Source organism: Vipera berus (assembly GCF_964194415.1).
Source record: "Vipera berus genome assembly, chromosome: 1".
Classification (NCBI taxonomy): domain Eukaryota; kingdom Metazoa; phylum Chordata; class Lepidosauria; order Squamata; family Viperidae; genus Vipera; species Vipera berus.
Window position 1 is genome coordinate 128707890 of NC_138202.1, and position 16982 is coordinate 128724871.

Genomic DNA, 16982 nt, shown 5'->3' on the forward strand with positions numbered 1-16982 from the left:
GCTGGTTTTATAATTCTGTAATTTACAATTGTTATAATCTGCCTTACCCTCTGTGATTTTTCATTTCATTTCATGTCTTGTCATTATATGTCATATGAGACTAATAAGTTAAAACACTGGTGCAGAATTTACTTCAAAATGTAAGTATGTTTTAGGAGAATATTGAATGCTTGTTTATTTTAGAGAAAACATTGTGTCTCAATAGAAAAATGAGGATCGTCCGCTCACTCAGATCCAGTACGTAGCATGGCCTGATCATGGAGTTCCTGATGATTCCAGTGATTTCTTAGATTTTGTATGTCTTGTCCGGAAAAGAAGGGCTGGGAAAGAAGAACCTGTTATTGTTCATTGCAGGTATTCTGCCATTATGGAAATTCCTGTGGCCTCTTTTCCAATGCTTTTAACTGATAAATGTTATTGCATTGTGCAGTGTTCTGACTAATGATGTAGGACACACAAAAGTTAGAATGACATTGAAATAAGCAATTAAATAAGGTAATATTCAATAATAAGTTTCTCAGTTATTTTTTTGAGTATCCTGTGTTGGAATAGATACAGGTGGCCTTTAACCTCTGACCACAATTGCGAACAAAATTTCTGTCACTAAGCAATATGGTCGTAATGTGAGATATCATGTGACCCCATCATTTACAGATGGTAATCTGCTACTCCCTGTCGCCACTGTTAACCAAGACTCCTGGGTCATTAAGCAAGTACCCATCCCAATGCAAATCATACTAGGCACCGTCCCTCCCAGCCCCGAACCTCAGTAAGGTAAGGGACTGTCTCCAATTCCCCCTATCTGCCTGTCTCCCATCTCTGCCCTGTTAGCTACCCTGCAGCCTGCCTGCCTTATAGGATGGCAAGCAGCTCCAGAGTGAGGATGTTCCAAAATACCATCTCGGCTACACCGACAGAGTAAAACTTCCCAGCAATTGAATGGAAAGGTTCCAACCAAAGGGAGCCAAAGTGGGGTGTGCCACTCTGCTCATCCCCATACCTCTTCGGGCCTCTTTCCAGCCTTTGTTGGAGTTTTCCAGAATAAAAGCAGCACACACACATATACCCCATCCTGTTGTTAGTCTAAGTCTGTAGGCAATTGCTTCCCTCCCTTTAAAAAATTTATCCCACCAAAGGAATAATACCCAAAGAAATGAGGCAAACTGAACAGGAGTCCAAGCTTCATGTGTACCTCCCCCCATACACACACACACACACACACACACACACACACACACACACACACTCCTCCTATTGGGAAGAAAGATCTTGAACAGGGTTCAGTTTCCTTGGAGCAAAAGAACAAAAACAACCCCCCCCCCTCAAAATGCAATTTTTTGCACAGCAGGGTAGTGCAAATAAAAATGCCAGCCAATGGGAAAGACTGGAAGAGGTTTCACCTAATGAGAAAGCCCTGTGTGTCTGTGAACAAGGAGCCATGTGTAGAAATGCTACTGTGCTTGATTACTTTAGCTGCTATGAAATGTTATTTTTAAAATAAATAATGGAATCCTCATCACAACTGTATTTTTTAAGTGTTCAGCTTTCAGAGATACAAGGCAAATCCCCCAAAGTAATCAACTTAAAGATGTGCTAAATTATTTCCAGTGTTGATTTATATAAACTATAGAAGTATTTTAAAGATTTTAAAAGTATTAAATTTGAAAATAATAACCTTTCTCTCCTTTGCAGTGCAGGGATTGGACGAACTGGAGTACTTATTACTATGGAAACAGCAATGTGTCTTATTGAGTGTAATCAGCCTGTTTATCCCTTGGATATTGTAAGAACAATGAGAGATCAAAGGGCAATGATGATCCAAACACCTGTAAGTTGCTAAACAGAATAAACTGTTACCAATAACATATTAGGAATTGTAGTTTCTTGTTTGAAGAGGAAGATATAGTTCGGTATATGGGTGGTCCTTGATTTTCAACCATAATAATGACCAGAAAATTTGTTGAACATTGTAGTCATTAAGTGAAGCATGATCGCGTCTGATTTTGCAATGTTTTTCTTAAGTGAATCACACGACATCATGTAGCTGCTTACCTGCTTACTTCCCCAATGATTTGTTGGGAACTGGCTCGGAAGGTTAGAAATGGTGATTATGTAACTGCGGGATCCTGTTACCATTGTAAATGCGCAACTATTGCCAAGTACCAAATCACAATCGTGATTGTGGAGAGACTGTGATAAGCATAAGTGCAAGAACTTGTCACAAGTCACTTTTTTCAGCACTGTTGTAATTTCAAACGGTTGATAAACTAATGCAGTCTAAACATTGGCAGATTATGCAACTATTCATAATACCATATTTTCCGGCGTATAAGATGACTTTTTAACCCATGAAAATCTTCTCAAAAGTTGGGGGGTCGTCTTATACGCCCAGTCGTCTTATACGCCGGAAAATAGTACATAAATCAATCGACCGCCCCCGTTCTTGCAAAGCAACTTCAAGCCTCCTTAGTCCATTCCCCCCTCCAACGTGACTCTCCCTTCCCACCCCCAAGAGCCTCTAAGCCTCTTCCACTCCCCCTTGCAAACGCCAGACCCCGGGAGCTCTTGCGTTTATTCCAAAGGGTGGGTGGAAGTAAAAGCCCCTTTCGGCTCTGGCGTGGCTGCAAGTCGACGAGCCCGGGAAGGCATGCCCTCCCCTCTCACTGTGGAGGAAGCAGGGCAGGCTGGCATCAGGCGGGAGCCGGCAGGGCAGTCCTGCGCATGCGTGCGCTCCCCGGCTGCTAAGGATTGCTCGGGGAGCCGTGGCAGGCACCTCACGCCCTTCCCTCTCGAGGCGGCACCAGCGGAGCCGTCCGGCATTGGGCGGGAACCGGCAGGGCTTTGCACCATCTGCATCAGACGGGTCGGAATCGGGCTTGTGTCGGACACTTGGCAACTGGCATGTAAGTATTTTCCGGCGTATAAGACGAAAAATCTTGAAAATCCTCTCAAAAGTCGGGGGTCGTCTTATACGCCCAGTTGTCTTATACGCCGGAAAATACGGTACCTATGGATTTTGTCTATGGAGATTCTCAGTCGTCCAGGTCATAGTTGTCCCAAAGCTACTTTTTTCAAAAGGCAACTGGACCTTGTTTTTCCTTGAAGTCGTTTCATTTCTCATCATAGAAGCTTCTTCAGTTCTGAAGAAATGATCCTTGCCTCCATTTGTTGGGAAGGGTATAGTTTGTTAGAGATCAACTGAACTGCAGTAGTGCAGAGCCAAAATCACCCGCCAAGTTCCCCAAGTTTCCCTCCCTTAACTGTCTCTCATTGCCCACCAAAGGTAACCAGTCACTTGGAGGCAAGATGTTTTCATAATGGTCAGTCCAAGCACGATTCAGTACGCGACCCCCTCCCATGAAGCATTCCCCCTTCCTTCCCCTTCCCACAGTACATGGCAGTCTGTCACCGCATGGCAGCAAAGTACAAGCAAACATAAGCTGGCAGCTGATACAAAGTCCAGTTGCCTTTTGAAAAAGCACCTTTGGGATATCCATAATACCAAAATCTTACTGATATATGATTACAGATAATTGTTTTATACTGTATTCCAAGACAATTGAGCTTTATCTTCATCATCATCATCATCATTCTTGCCATTGTCTATCCACTGCAGGATGAAGGCCTCTTCCGCATGTTTCCAACCTATAACGGTCCTGAGCTTTCCTTTGCCAATTGGGCCTGCAATACTTGCTGATGTTTTCGATCCATCTTGTTTCAGGTTTCTTTCGTGGATGCTTTTTATCAAGTGGGATCCGTTCTATGACTGCCTGGGTCCACCTGCCATCAGTTCTTCTTCCTACATGACCGACCCATTTCCATTTCAATTCTTTTACTCTCTTGATGATATCAGATACTTTTAATGCTGAGTATCTATCTTTCCATGGCTCTTTGCACCACTCATAGCTTTTTTATTAATTGTGAAGTCAGTGTCCATGTTTCACTGGCATATGTTAGAACAGGTAGCACACACTGATTAAAAACTTTTCTCTTCAGGCATAGGAGAATGTTGTTCTTGAAGATTATATTTAACAGACCTGCTCAATTTCCTTTATTGTATCACCTTCCATTGAGATCCATTGGCCAAGGTATTATGTAGTGGTCTAGTTCTTCTCCAAATGTAAAAAAAATACTTTCTTTAGTGAATTTATTACATACAATATGGCTGTTTTTCAGGTTGATTTTTAAGCCAAATGGTTCTGCTTTGTGCAGCTCTTGTATGTGTCTTTGTAGCTCTTCTGGATCTTGTGAGAAGAGAACAACATCATCTGCAGATCTTAAGTTGAATTTTATATACGGAATTAAATCTTCAAGAAAAGACCATCTAAAGTAATTATTTTCAACCATGTTAAAATCAGTTGCACAATCAGACTTGTATTTAAATAGTCCAAAAGCTTTTCCTAATTATGCAATCCCATATGGTAAAAAGATACTGTCTTAAGACAGCAAATGCAAGTGAAAAAAAAATCTTTACCCAAGATGATCCCTTTGAATTTTTGCCAGTTCTCCCTCTTGCTGCAGCTTCTTTGCTTCATACCACATTCTTCTAACAATTAAGCAAATTTTAAAAGGCACACATGAAGGCAGAAAAGCCCAGCTGTAAACATGAATTGTTACTTTCATTTGTATGGATTCCCACCATTAAGCAAGATTTCACATTTGAAGAAATGCTAGATTCATATTACAGTGAATTTAATCTTAAAAAAACTATGTATGTCACATTGCAGCTTACCTATTTCCTAAAAGCAAAAATGTTTGCTAATGGACAACATAATTTTCTGCACACAATTGAAAAATATATGTTTGTTAGTCCTATTTGCCTGCTTATATTACTCACAGTTTTCTTATGCATAGAATAGAATATCTTTTATTGTCATTGTGTAACTCACAATGAAATTAAGTGCTCTCCACAGTGCACAGTACACACGAAGTAAAAACCACAAATAAGAACATACATTATATACACACATCCTTCACATTCTATTCACCATTGCGCTACCTCTAATATTGCACTTCAGTGTTGCACTATACAGTGGTATTTAATATGATTACAGCTCTGGGATAAAAACCGTTTTTCAGCCTATTTGTCTTTATTTTTATTATCCTATACCATCTGCCAGATGGTAATAGTTCAAAAAAAGAATGTCCTGAATGAGATGAAACTTTAACAATGTTATGAGCTTTCCTAAGACAGCGGGAACTGTACAGTTTGTCGTGGGGGAGGGGAGGAGAGGACAGCCAACAATCCTCTGGGTGATGGCAATGACCCTCTAGAGGGCTTTCCTATCTGCTACTGTGCAATTGGCAAACCACACACAAATGCAATAAGTTAAGAGTGCTCTCTCTGGAGCAACGGTAGATGTTGGTTCCTTTATGTTTATACTATTTGGCTCAGGATATAATGTCATCGTACAAGCAAGGGCTTTAATTCAAAGAGTTTATTAGATAGTTTTAAGAGGAAAAGACACACATAACAAATACAAAATAAGTAACTATACCACTTATATGTTGTAAGTTCCCTTTCTCAAACAGTTATCAGTCATGTCCTACAGTTAATAAAAGAATGATACATTTTATTATATCAGTGTCTTCATTAAAAACTTTCTGGTTGCCTAGCCCTGGTTTTTGCCAAAAATGTTATTTGAGCACTTCGGATATTTTTCTTCTGTTCTATAACACACTTTTGTACATTCAGTAAAAGAAATCTATGGATGAAAATATTCTTGCTAAAATATTTTTCTGGATCAAGGCGTATACTTGTTTCAAATAAAGCCATTAACCATGCTTCACTATATTTAAAATCTGTGAGAGGATGAACTTTGCATTAAAACTTAAAAGTGAATTTAAATACATATGAGTAAGATATTATACTGTTGTTTCAATTATATGGTATTAGTAAAATTAGAATCAGAATTTTTCCTTTGCAAATGTGCACATTTCCATATAATATCCACAAGATGGCATTGTCTTATTTTTCATTGTTCTTATTTTAAAACCACTACAGTATTTGAATCAGATTTCTATAGATTCACACTATGCTATTAAAAATAGTACCGGCACAATCACATATTTTACTTGATTTGCTTGTTTGTTTAATTTATTTGAGTTATTTGCTGCCCATCTGATAACGAAATGACTTTATACATAGTATATCAGAAATTAATATATGCAAATTAAAATCTGAAAAAGGTAGGTCTTGGAATAAAGTGCTATTTATTAAAGCTACAGAATGTTGCAGTGTAATGACCTTTCAGGATAGATGACAAAAAGACATAAGAAGTGGCCTACAATAATTTTAAAGAAAAACTAGTATAGTTCATTAAGCAACACCGACCAGGTGGTTTCGCCCCAGGTGCCTGATGGACCTGGATAGGTTCCAGATGGCGCTTGGACTGATTCCTGCCTCCCTTTCCCACAGCCCGGTCGAGACCTTAGTTGACGCCTGGCAACGGGCTGCTTCGGAGGCTCTTGACCGTGTTGTGCCTTTGCGGCCTCTGACCCGGCGCAGATCCCGGTTGGCCCCTTGGTTTTCCATGGACCTGCGGGAGATGAAGCGCCAGAGGAGGGGCCTAGAGAGCATTTGGAGGTCCAGTCAGTCCGAGTCTGACCGAACACAGTTAAGATCCTTTTCTAGATCTTAGCTTGTGGCAATGGAGGTGGCGAAGTGTGCTCACTTCGCCACCCTCATTGCGTCCGCAGATAACCGCCCGGCCGCCCTGCTTAGGGTGACCTGTTCCCTTTTAAATCAGGGGACGGGGGAGGACCCCTTGCAGGGACGGGCCGAGGAGTTTAGTCAGTATGTTTGATAAAATCGCTCAGATTCGGGCTGGTCTGGACTCCGACTGGGCAGTATCTGAGGAGGGGGAAGTGATGGGTTTGGCCGATAACATTTGGGAGGAGTTTGATCCTGTGACTCCAGATGAAGTGGACAGGATCATGGGGAGATTAAGTGCCGTCACGTGTTTGTTGGACCCGTGTCCCTCCTGGCTGGTTTATGCAGCTCGGGAGGTTACACGAGGCTGGCTCCTGGCAGTTATTAATGCTTACTTGAGTGAGGGGTGGTTCCCTGCCGCCTTGAAGGAGGCGGTGGTGAGGCCCCTCCTCAAGAAAACTGCCTTGGATCCAGCTATTTTAAATAACTTTCGTCCTGTCTCCAACCTTCGCTTCCTTGCGAAGGTTGTTGAGAGCGTGGTGGCTCGGCAGCTCCCTTTGGTCCTGCAGGAAACTGAGTATCTGGACCCACACCAATCGGGTTTCAGGCCCGGGTACAGCACGGAGACAGCATTGGTCGCGCTGGTGGATGATCTCTGGCGGGCCCGAGATAGGGGTTATTCCTCTGTCCTGGTCCTATTAGATCTCTCAGTGGCTTTTGATACCATCAACCATGGTATCTTGCTGCGACGTCTTGAGGGGTTGGGAGTGGGAGGCACCGTTTTATGATGGTTCTCCTACCTCTCGGGCCGTTCACAGATGGTGTTGGCAGGAGGGCAGAGGTCAACCCCGAGGCCCCTTAGTTGTGGGGTGCCTCGGGTCGGTCCTCTTGCCCCTCCTGTTCAACATCTATATGAAGCCACTGGGTGAGATCATCCGTGGTTTCGGGGTGAGGTATCATCAATATGCTAATGATACCCAGCTTTTCATCTCCACCCCGAACCAACCCAGCGATGCCCTCGACGTGATGTCCCGTTGCCTGGAAGCAGTACGGATCTGGATAGGGAAGAACAAGCTCCGGCTCAACCCGGCCAAGACTGAGTGGCTTTACGTACCGGCATCTCGTTTAGTCCAAGAGGTTCCATCTTTGGTTATGGGAGGAGAGGTGTTACCTCCCGTTGATAGGGCACGCAACTTAGGCGTCCTCCTGGATACACGACTCAGTTTTGAAGATCATATAGGAGTCGTGGACAGGGGGGCATTTGCCTAGGTTCGCCTGGTGTGCCAGTTGTGCCCCTATCTGGACCAAGATGCCCTACGTACAGTCACTCACGCGCTCGTTACCTCCTGTATAGATTATTGCAATGCTCTCTACATGGGGCTGCCCTTGAAGACCACCTGGAGGCTCCAGCTGGTGCAGAATGCGGCCGCACTGGTAGTGATGGGAGCATCCCGATACTCCCATATTACACCCTTCCTGCGTGAGCTGCATTGGTTACCGGTTGCCCTCCGGGTGAGATTTAAGGTGCTGGTACTTACCTTTAAAGCCCTACATGGCCTAGGCCCGGGATATTTGCAGGACCATCTGCTGCCGGGAACGACTTCCCATCACACAGTGCGCTCACACAGGGAGGGCCTCCTCAGGGTGCCGTTGGCTAGACAATGTCGGCTGGCGACCCCCAGGGGGAGGGCCTTCTCTGTGGGAGCGCCAGCCCTGTGGAACCAACTTCCCCTTGAGCTCCGGATGGCCCCGGATCTCCGGTCTTTTCGCTGCGGCCTTAAAACATTCCTTTTCCATCAGGCTGACCTGGACTGACGACAGGGATTTTAAAAATGTTTTTAATTTTATTATTGGGGCTGCTAGTTTAATACTTTTTTAACTTTTGTATTATTGTATTTTTTATTGTTTTTAGCCGCCCTGAGTCCTTCGGGAGATAGGGCGGCATATAATTCCAATAAATAAATAAACAAACAAACAAACAAACAAACAAACAAACACCTAGCTAGTGAAATCTGTGATGAGCTAATGCTTTATGATGGCATAATCAAAGTTGAATTTTGTGCACAGATGAAAATTATATTCTAGCAAATAGCAGAAAATACAGTACAAACACCCTGAATGTTGTTTGCAGTTACCCTATTTTTTCATTTGGAAAGTAGTTCGTAGAGTAAATAGCGGGATAAGTACAGTTTTTGTATATTAAAGAAACTAGAGTTCTTAATTCTATTAATCAGTAAGAGTAATTAATAAAGTATTAAGCATAAAGTATACTCAGTGGGTTAGGACGCTGAGCTTGTCGATCAGAAGATCGGCAGTTTGGCGGGTCGAATCCCGAGTGCCGCGTAACAGAGTGAGCGCCTATTACTCGTCCCAGCTTCTGCCCACCTAGCAGTTTCGAAAGCACGTAAAAATGCAAGTAGAAAAATAGGGACCACTACGGTGGGAAGGTAACAGCGTTCCGTGCGCCTTTGGCGTCTAGTCATGCCGGCCACATGACCACGGAGACGTCCTCGGACAAACGCTGGCTCTTCGGCTTTGAAACGGAGATGAGCACCGGCCCCTAGAGTCGGAAATGACTAGCACGCATGTGCGGGGGAACCTTTACCTTTACCTATACAAAGAGTATCATTCACAGTTGGAAGATTTCACATTTGCTACTTAAAAGGAGTATGAGATTTAGATTCTGAGTACTACATTTCTCATTGGTGTTAAGAGTTTTATATATTTAAATATTTTGAAAGTTTGGCATGGTATCTCGAAAGTTTATTGATAATCTTTAAAATTGTTTCATTCTGGCATAAAAATAATTGTTCTTTTTTTCCATTGTTTCATTCTGCCATAAAAATAATTGTTCTTTTTTTTCCCCCAGAGTCAATACAGATTCGTTTGTGAGGCTATTTTGAAAGTGTACAAAGAAGAACTTGTTAGACCTTTAAAGACATCACTGAATAAATAGGAAGCAAAACATAACTTTCAGAGAAGATTCTACATAAGACACAAACTGTACTTGTGTTATAATGTTTCTTGAAAGAAATGATGTCTGAAAATAATGAAGAACTGAAAAGGACTTCAGCACTATTGCACTTTAAGTTAAAACTGAAAATCAGTCTCTAAAACACTATGATTTTTCTGTATTGAAAGACTCCATTCATGCTTTGCTTCAAACAAGCTACAGAATTAATGAGCTCCATGAGTTCTGGATAATTTTGCAGACTTGGTTGCAGTGCCATATAGCCCTTTTGTTCAAAATGCTACAAAAAAGAAAAAAAAAGCTTGGAATACTTTCATTCTTTGACACATGTTTCTAAAGCAACAACAAATACATGCAAAGCTATTTCTTCCAATGCTAAAGTTGTCATGTTATTTTATACCTTTTATTTTGGTGAAATATTAGCAATATTCCTTCTATTAGATACACTGCCTACTGAAACAGCACATTTCTCCCTGTACCCTTCTAGAATCTAACCTGATTACTAACGGAAGGTTGCAGTATGATCTAACCCAATAATAGCTGCATAATGGCCCACTGAACCAGCATTTTGTTTAGCTGGTATATGAACATTCTTTGTACTACTAGTTCTGTTCCTGTTTCTCAGCAGATTATAGCACCAGTGTGTTCTGAAAAATTGATGGCTTTACCTATGGGAATGAATGTGTGTATTTTGTCTTAACCCCTTAAGTGCCTTGAGACTTACAGTGTATGTCTTAATGGCAAGGGACTTGTTGTGGCCCTCAAGGGGAAGCTATCATCATAATTAGATTCATTTTGGAATATGATCCTTGGTGCTTAGAATATGGTACAGTTAAGGGGTCACAAAAACAATGTTCCTTTTTTCTCTATAATTACTGTGGGTAGCAAAAGCACTCTAGCCTATTAAGTATATAACCTTTGTTTACTGCTATGAATTGAAATGGAAATTCTGACACATTCCTTTCAACTGGTAAACTGCTAGCAATTTATAATTGAAAGCCAATATATTGATTTAGAATTTGTTCTTCTGTTTTTCCCTCGCATTGAAAAGTAATAACTTGACTAGGATATACCATTTTAATTGTACTGATCTTGTGCTTGAAATGTGAAAATCCAAGGTGAGATTTCCCTGTCATAGTTATTTTTCTCCAAGTTCATGTTTGTTGCTTCTCAAGTCATACTTATGTTTTTAAAAGAAAATTGTGTCGTTAAAGTTTTATCATTGTCCATTAGAGCTTTCCGATAAGCTCTTTGGGTCTCTCTATGATACTTCATTCAGGAATTGGCGTATATCGTTGACATTAGCAGTATCTGAACAGATTGCATATAGGTTTGTTTTTTGTTTCAGTCAGAAATGTTTTCTAGGGCAGTTAAAATCCACCAGGCAATGAATAATCCTTCCCTAGCTAAGTTGACAATTTAATTGTTTATGAACTTAAATCTGTCTGTAGTTAAATATTTTGATTTGCTGCCTGGTTTTTAAAAAGCAAGATATGCAGAATATATGGAATGAGAATATGAAGTTTGTAAAATGTATTTGTGTGTGTGTGTGTGTGTGTGTGTTTAGAAAGAGAGTGAATGAGCATATATGTGTATATGTATAGATACGCACACAGACATACACCCACACCCACACACATATTATATTGTGGTGATAGAAACTTACAGATATGTCAGTAGATGAGGAGGCACTTTCTCCAAATCCCCTTTTCCTGCTGTCAGTTGTACTTTCTTAGAACTTGTAGAGGGCTGGAAATAGAGGTATCTATATCTCATAACTGCTTCCACAGAGGGATCCCTCACCTTAGATTAAGAGTCTTCCATGGACAGGAGAAATTTCTGTATGTAACATGATGCCTCAATCCAACTATGATGCATTGAGGAAATTCCCAGTCAGTTTAAATGCTAATATAGAACCCTATGCCATGATGTGAAATGAAGGAGTTAACAAAACCTTTTAGATTTATTTTAAATAGGCTTGTAAGCTAAGCAGTCTTGTTTCTTAAACCAAATCTAGCATATTTCTTTAATAGTTCTTTATTGCCTCCACACATGCACATACACCCCAGTACTACCATCAAGGAATTGATCAGCTATTCTTTTTTTTTACCCATGTTGTGGTTCAGACGAGATTGAATCTGACTTTCAAAAATCCCCACATTCTTAAAAGAGCTTTTTCCAAACTGTAGAAATATAGTTGTGTTTTCACAAACTGAAGCAAATGTGAAATGCTCTTCTATTTCTGACAGCAGTGAAAGTGAATGGAGTGATGGAATCAAGGTTATTCTAGATAAAACAATTGAAAGGCTTTTGATGGGCTCTTACTATTCTGTAGAAATAAGAGATTGGAGAGGGGAGTTTCATGTGATAAAGTGCAATGTGGGAGCATGCATCAAAGTGCAATCATCTAAACTTTTCTTACACATTGGTGTAAGCAATGAAAACCTTTTAATGGAATGCGGTGGTTCTTACTACTAGCTTTTGATAAATGCAAATATTAAACCTACATCTACTCGTGTTTGCTTAAAAAGAAGCTTTGTAAGTGGAAAGTGTGTTGACTTAGGTACCATTTTTAATTATACCATTGTGCTGGTTATTTGCAAGGTTGGCTTGCATTTGGAACAAGTATATATATGGCTCAGCAATGTGTATAGTTAATATTGTACATACACTCATATTTGTATGTAAGATTGCCAAAGTAATTTAAATCTACAAGAAACATTGCTACAAGATACAGTATTGTAGCAAAGTTTTGGTATTTGGTACTTTATCCAACATAGAGACAGAAATGTTAACCACCTTAATGTCTTCCCTCCAAGCTGATTTATGAGTTACTAATCCATGCCAACGAAAACATTTTGAAATTATATTTCCTTGGTAAGGACACAAACTAAAGGAATTTAAATGCCTAAATTAGATAAATGGATTAATAAAGGTATCCTTATGTCTTTGAAATGAATATAAAAAGTTAATCTTCCCACAATGATATTAATATTTTACTAATATTTTATATGACCTAAAAGTTAATACTGCTAATTACTTTGCATTGGGTTATGAGGATCTGCATCAAGCTGAAAGGAAAAATATTTTTGTATGCGTTTCATTCTGTACAAAACATGAAAATGTGTTTCAGGCATAATGTTATATAAAATGATGAGTGTTATGGATGTCGGATTTTATGGAGAAATATTTTCTTACTATTTGCTAAAAACTGGGGAGAAAAATTGTAACATTTCCTGTTTTCTAATTCAAGTTGCTTTCATTGTAAATAAGAGCAATAGGGTAATAGTTTTGTGCCAATGTATTTTTTTTAATGTTGAAAATTATAACTATTTAAGGTACTTTTGAAGATTTGTCTCATGCAGAAATCTAGGACTCTTAAGACTTGTTAAAATGGTTTTTGTTTTGTTTTGCCTTTTACGTTGTGTGGCTTTGGGGTGATGGGGTTATACCAAGTTAAATATAAAGTATCCATAGTCATTTTCTGAGCAATACAACTGGCTAATTGCACCATTTAGAGAAATCCCTCCAAATCAGAATGGAATATGCATCTCTAGTAATAACAACAATGTTCCTACATTTTTATTAGTAGTAGTATGTGAAGAAAATTATTCTTGGAATAGTTGATGGAAACATTTGGACAAGTAAATTTTGGATAAAAATTGGACTATGTCAAATTACAGCATTGCACGCCATTATACAAACAATAAAGTCCACCATGTATCTACTCTGCGGGCCAAAATATTTTGCCACTTTAATTCCCCTCCCCCCAAAATCAAGCTGCAGCTTTCATTAATACCTTTTATATAAAGATTTCACTAATATTTTCTACTTGTAAAATACACATTAGTTCTAATATCTTCAAGTGTTGTAATACTAGTATCCTGCAATTAATTTTTTAGAAATGCTGCTCTCCTCTAATCAGAAGGCCCAAAATGCAAGTGTAGAGAGCTGGAGAGAAGGGTTGTTTGTTTTTTTTTTGATAGAACCAGTACGGATGGCACTTTGTTGGAAGCAAAGTACTGATTAGAAGGTAACATCTTTGGAAGGTGCAATGAGTTGCTTCATTGAGATGCAGCTGTTTAGGGAGGATAAGTAGTAGAGAGAAAGTGGGATCTCAGAAATTCTTTGCATCTGGTGGAGGTAGAATTCCCTTAGATTTTTAGAAGGGGTCTGCTTGATGGACAAGATTGCAATTATGCAGGCCTTCAGTTGTCAATGGATGATTCCCAGACCTCTGAGAGTCTTATAGCATGTCTACCCCAAACACTGTATTAAACCATGTGTTTCATTCAAGTGTCCCTCTTCACCGTGACTAAGCTGTCTACAAGGAATGGAGACATCTAGTACTAGTAATCTTAAATTAATGTATAGTTGACAACAATCACAGATTATTTAGATTTATACATGCTTTAAAATCCATAGATCTACACATGATGTAAAGCATATTTGACCAGCATATTGTCTGCATGTGTATTCCACCCATGTACAAGAGTAATATATTGGACTATACAGATTAACCTAAATAAATAGAAAGTGTATAAAGTGGCAGGAAAGAACTTGCCCAAGTTATTAATAAAATTCTAGATGTTATATTAGAGCAGAGGACCAGGAAAAAAAATTCTTTCAGAATCCCTATGAATATTAAAATAAGGCTCTTCCCTGAAGAAATGTTCCAGCAAAGATATTTCTACCTCTGTATGCAGCCATTCACCATTTGCTTATAGCTAAACGTTGTGGGCATAGCAGATCCTGAGATGCATTAAAATAGCCATGATAGTGATTTATAGTATATTTAACTGAATATAAAAATTCATTTTGCCAGTTGGATTTGCTTCCAAACAAATAAGTTGAGAGATGCCTTAATTACAAGTATAGTGACTTGGATCTAAAGATACTCTTGCATTTTGTGAGAGGTTTCTGGATTGCAGAAGGGGATTCCTTGCAACAGCCTTCACCAATCTGGACATCTTCCAAATGAATGTGGAATTCTGGAAGCTGAAGTCTATACATCCAGTGGATTCCCAAATTGGGAAAGGCTGCCTAACAATTTCTGTTTACTTATTACAGATCTGTGCCACAACGCATGCCATTGGTTCCTAATATTCAGGATGGATTTTAAATTCAAAAAGTGTAAAAGTGCAGTATTTTGGACTTTTATACTGGGGAGATGATAATCTCATTTTTCTGATATCCTCCGCCTTTGTTACAAATCTATTGTAAGTGATTGTGTGTGGACTGGTTAATTTTAATATGCACCTGCCATGTTTTCAAAAACATGGAAGATTAACTTTTTCAGTTAGTGCCATTGTCACATGCTGCAGAATAAAAAACACTGGGTACAGACCTAAATCATCTAGTTCACTGTAACATTTAAATAGCTTATTACAGGGGTCTTCAAACTTGGCCCTTTTATGACTTGTGGACGAACTCCCAGAATTTTTCAGCCAGGCACGCTGGCTGAGGAATTCTAGGAGTTGAAGTCCACAAGTCATAAAAGGGCCAAGTTTGAAGACCCCTGACTTATTTAAAAAATGGAGAGACATTTAAAACATGGGAATTGCTAGAAGGGTCAAACTAATATATTTGTTTTAATTTAATTTAGTTGTATTGTAATGGCTAAGCTAGAAATGCAAACCAAAGCTAAAATACATTTCTCAATCTTCTGAGTGGCATAGTAACAAATAGGGAAAAATCATCTTGGGTTGGATAATTGCCTATTGAGCTTTGAAGGTTTCATTCCCTAGGTTTAAATATTCCTTCATTTCAGTGGCAATTTGGGTCATTAGAATATTTAAAGAAATAATTTCACTGGCTATATGGTAAAAGTATATTGTCTTAAGTAAAATGTTATTGCATGCTAACTCCTACACAAAACTTTGAAGACCACTATACTACCGTAATATTTGGGAAATTATTCCCCTGGGAAACAAAAGTGGATAGTTTGGAAATTTAAGAGTGTGACAACATTTGCTTACTTATTACTTATTTAACATCATCTAAGTGTATTTCATTTTTATCTAAATTTCTTAAAGTTCAAAATAGTAGCACTTTATGTAATGCTTTACTACTGAAATTTTTTTTAGATAAATTATTATACGATTAGAGAGATGTTTAACTTAATGAGAGTTTATTGGGGTGGTTCCTAATGTGAATGTTTTAAAGGTTACTTTTTCAGTTGGCTTCCATCCATGTTAAAATACATTAATTAACTCCAAATTCTTAATCCTGCCATCTTCCAGATGAATTCTTAATGCTTCTGTATCCATTATAGTGCTAGAACAGCTTATTTCATGATATAGCAATGCAGTTCTAAATCATACCACCTTTTTTCAAATTTAGTTTCAGAATTGTAATAATCAGCCGTGAGAATAAAATAATCCCACAAATACTTATGTTCTTTTATAATTACTTTTTTTGGTGTCTGATATTTGCCATAAATGAAAAAAAATATAATTGGATCCAGTACCTGTACAATTCAATGTCTAGTTATTTAGACATTTTCAGATTTGGGAGACCTTGGAGGAAAACCTCAAATGCAGCTTAATTATGAAAGCAAAAATTATTGAAACTTTAATACAAATGTGGGAAGGACTTACATGCCCACACAATGCTTTGATTCCTGTTTAGCATTTTTACATTTGTTTTAAAATTTATAAATCAGCAAGAGTTGTTTGCATAACTTTATAAAGAGTAGGTAATGCACAAAAATAATTTTAATAGGGAAAGTTGCAATTTTATGTAGGTAAAGTCTATGATAGAATTGGAGCTTCTAAAACAATTAGCACTAAGTTGTGTTGTATTGTTCTATTGTTTAATAAACTAACCAGTATGATTATTTCCACACATTAGAGGCTGGTTTCAAGTGTAACATTAATACGGATACTAACTAATGATGTGATTCTCCTAGCAAATTCTAAAACAATTTCGTGTTTATATGTAGGATTTCTTTCTTTCCTTTTTTCTGGCACAGGTGCTATTCTGTATGTAAATACTAAAAGATATAAAATCTAGTGTCTGAATCATATCCACTGTTCTATGGGTGGCCATATTTATTTTTTGCTGGAATGAATTTGCATGTTTTTTTGTGATTTTGCGTTCTCCAGATCATCTGGATGTTACACTGCTTAGTGAATGGGTTTTGACCATCTCATTTATATCTAAAGCCAAGATAACTGTCCATCTTTTGTTCATTGTGCAAGTTTGTTCTCATAGAGATTAATTTGTCTTTGAACTTGCATATTTTCATTTTTTAGAAACCAAGATTATTCAGCTAAGCCTGTATATTAAATAGCAGGAAATGTGCTCTGTTTAACATGCACTTGGATTTGTTTAACACTGGACAATGTAGAAAGAATT

At 38.7% G+C, this 16982-nt stretch overlaps 1 protein-coding gene across 6 annotated transcripts in view; it reads left to right on the plus strand.

The window, feature by feature from the left end:
• The window catches only part of PTPN4 (protein tyrosine phosphatase non-receptor type 4), a 114920-nt gene extending 98906 nt beyond the window's left edge, over positions 1-16014 (plus strand). For 4 of the 6 annotated variants that reach the window (XM_081316515.1, XM_081316517.1, XM_081316518.1 and 1 more), the window contains 3 exons: positions 206-354; positions 1693-1828; positions 9522-16014. In XM_081316515.1, the coding sequence (XP_081172641.1) occupies positions 206-354; positions 1693-1828; positions 9522-9608 (372 nt within the window). In that variant the 3' untranslated portion in view covers positions 9609-16014. The remainder of the gene's footprint in view (positions 1-205; positions 355-1692; positions 1829-9521) is intronic. The other 2 variants (XR_014024967.1, XR_014024968.1) reach the window with 2 other exon arrangements.
• The last annotated feature ends 968 nt before the right edge of the window (positions 16015-16982 follow it).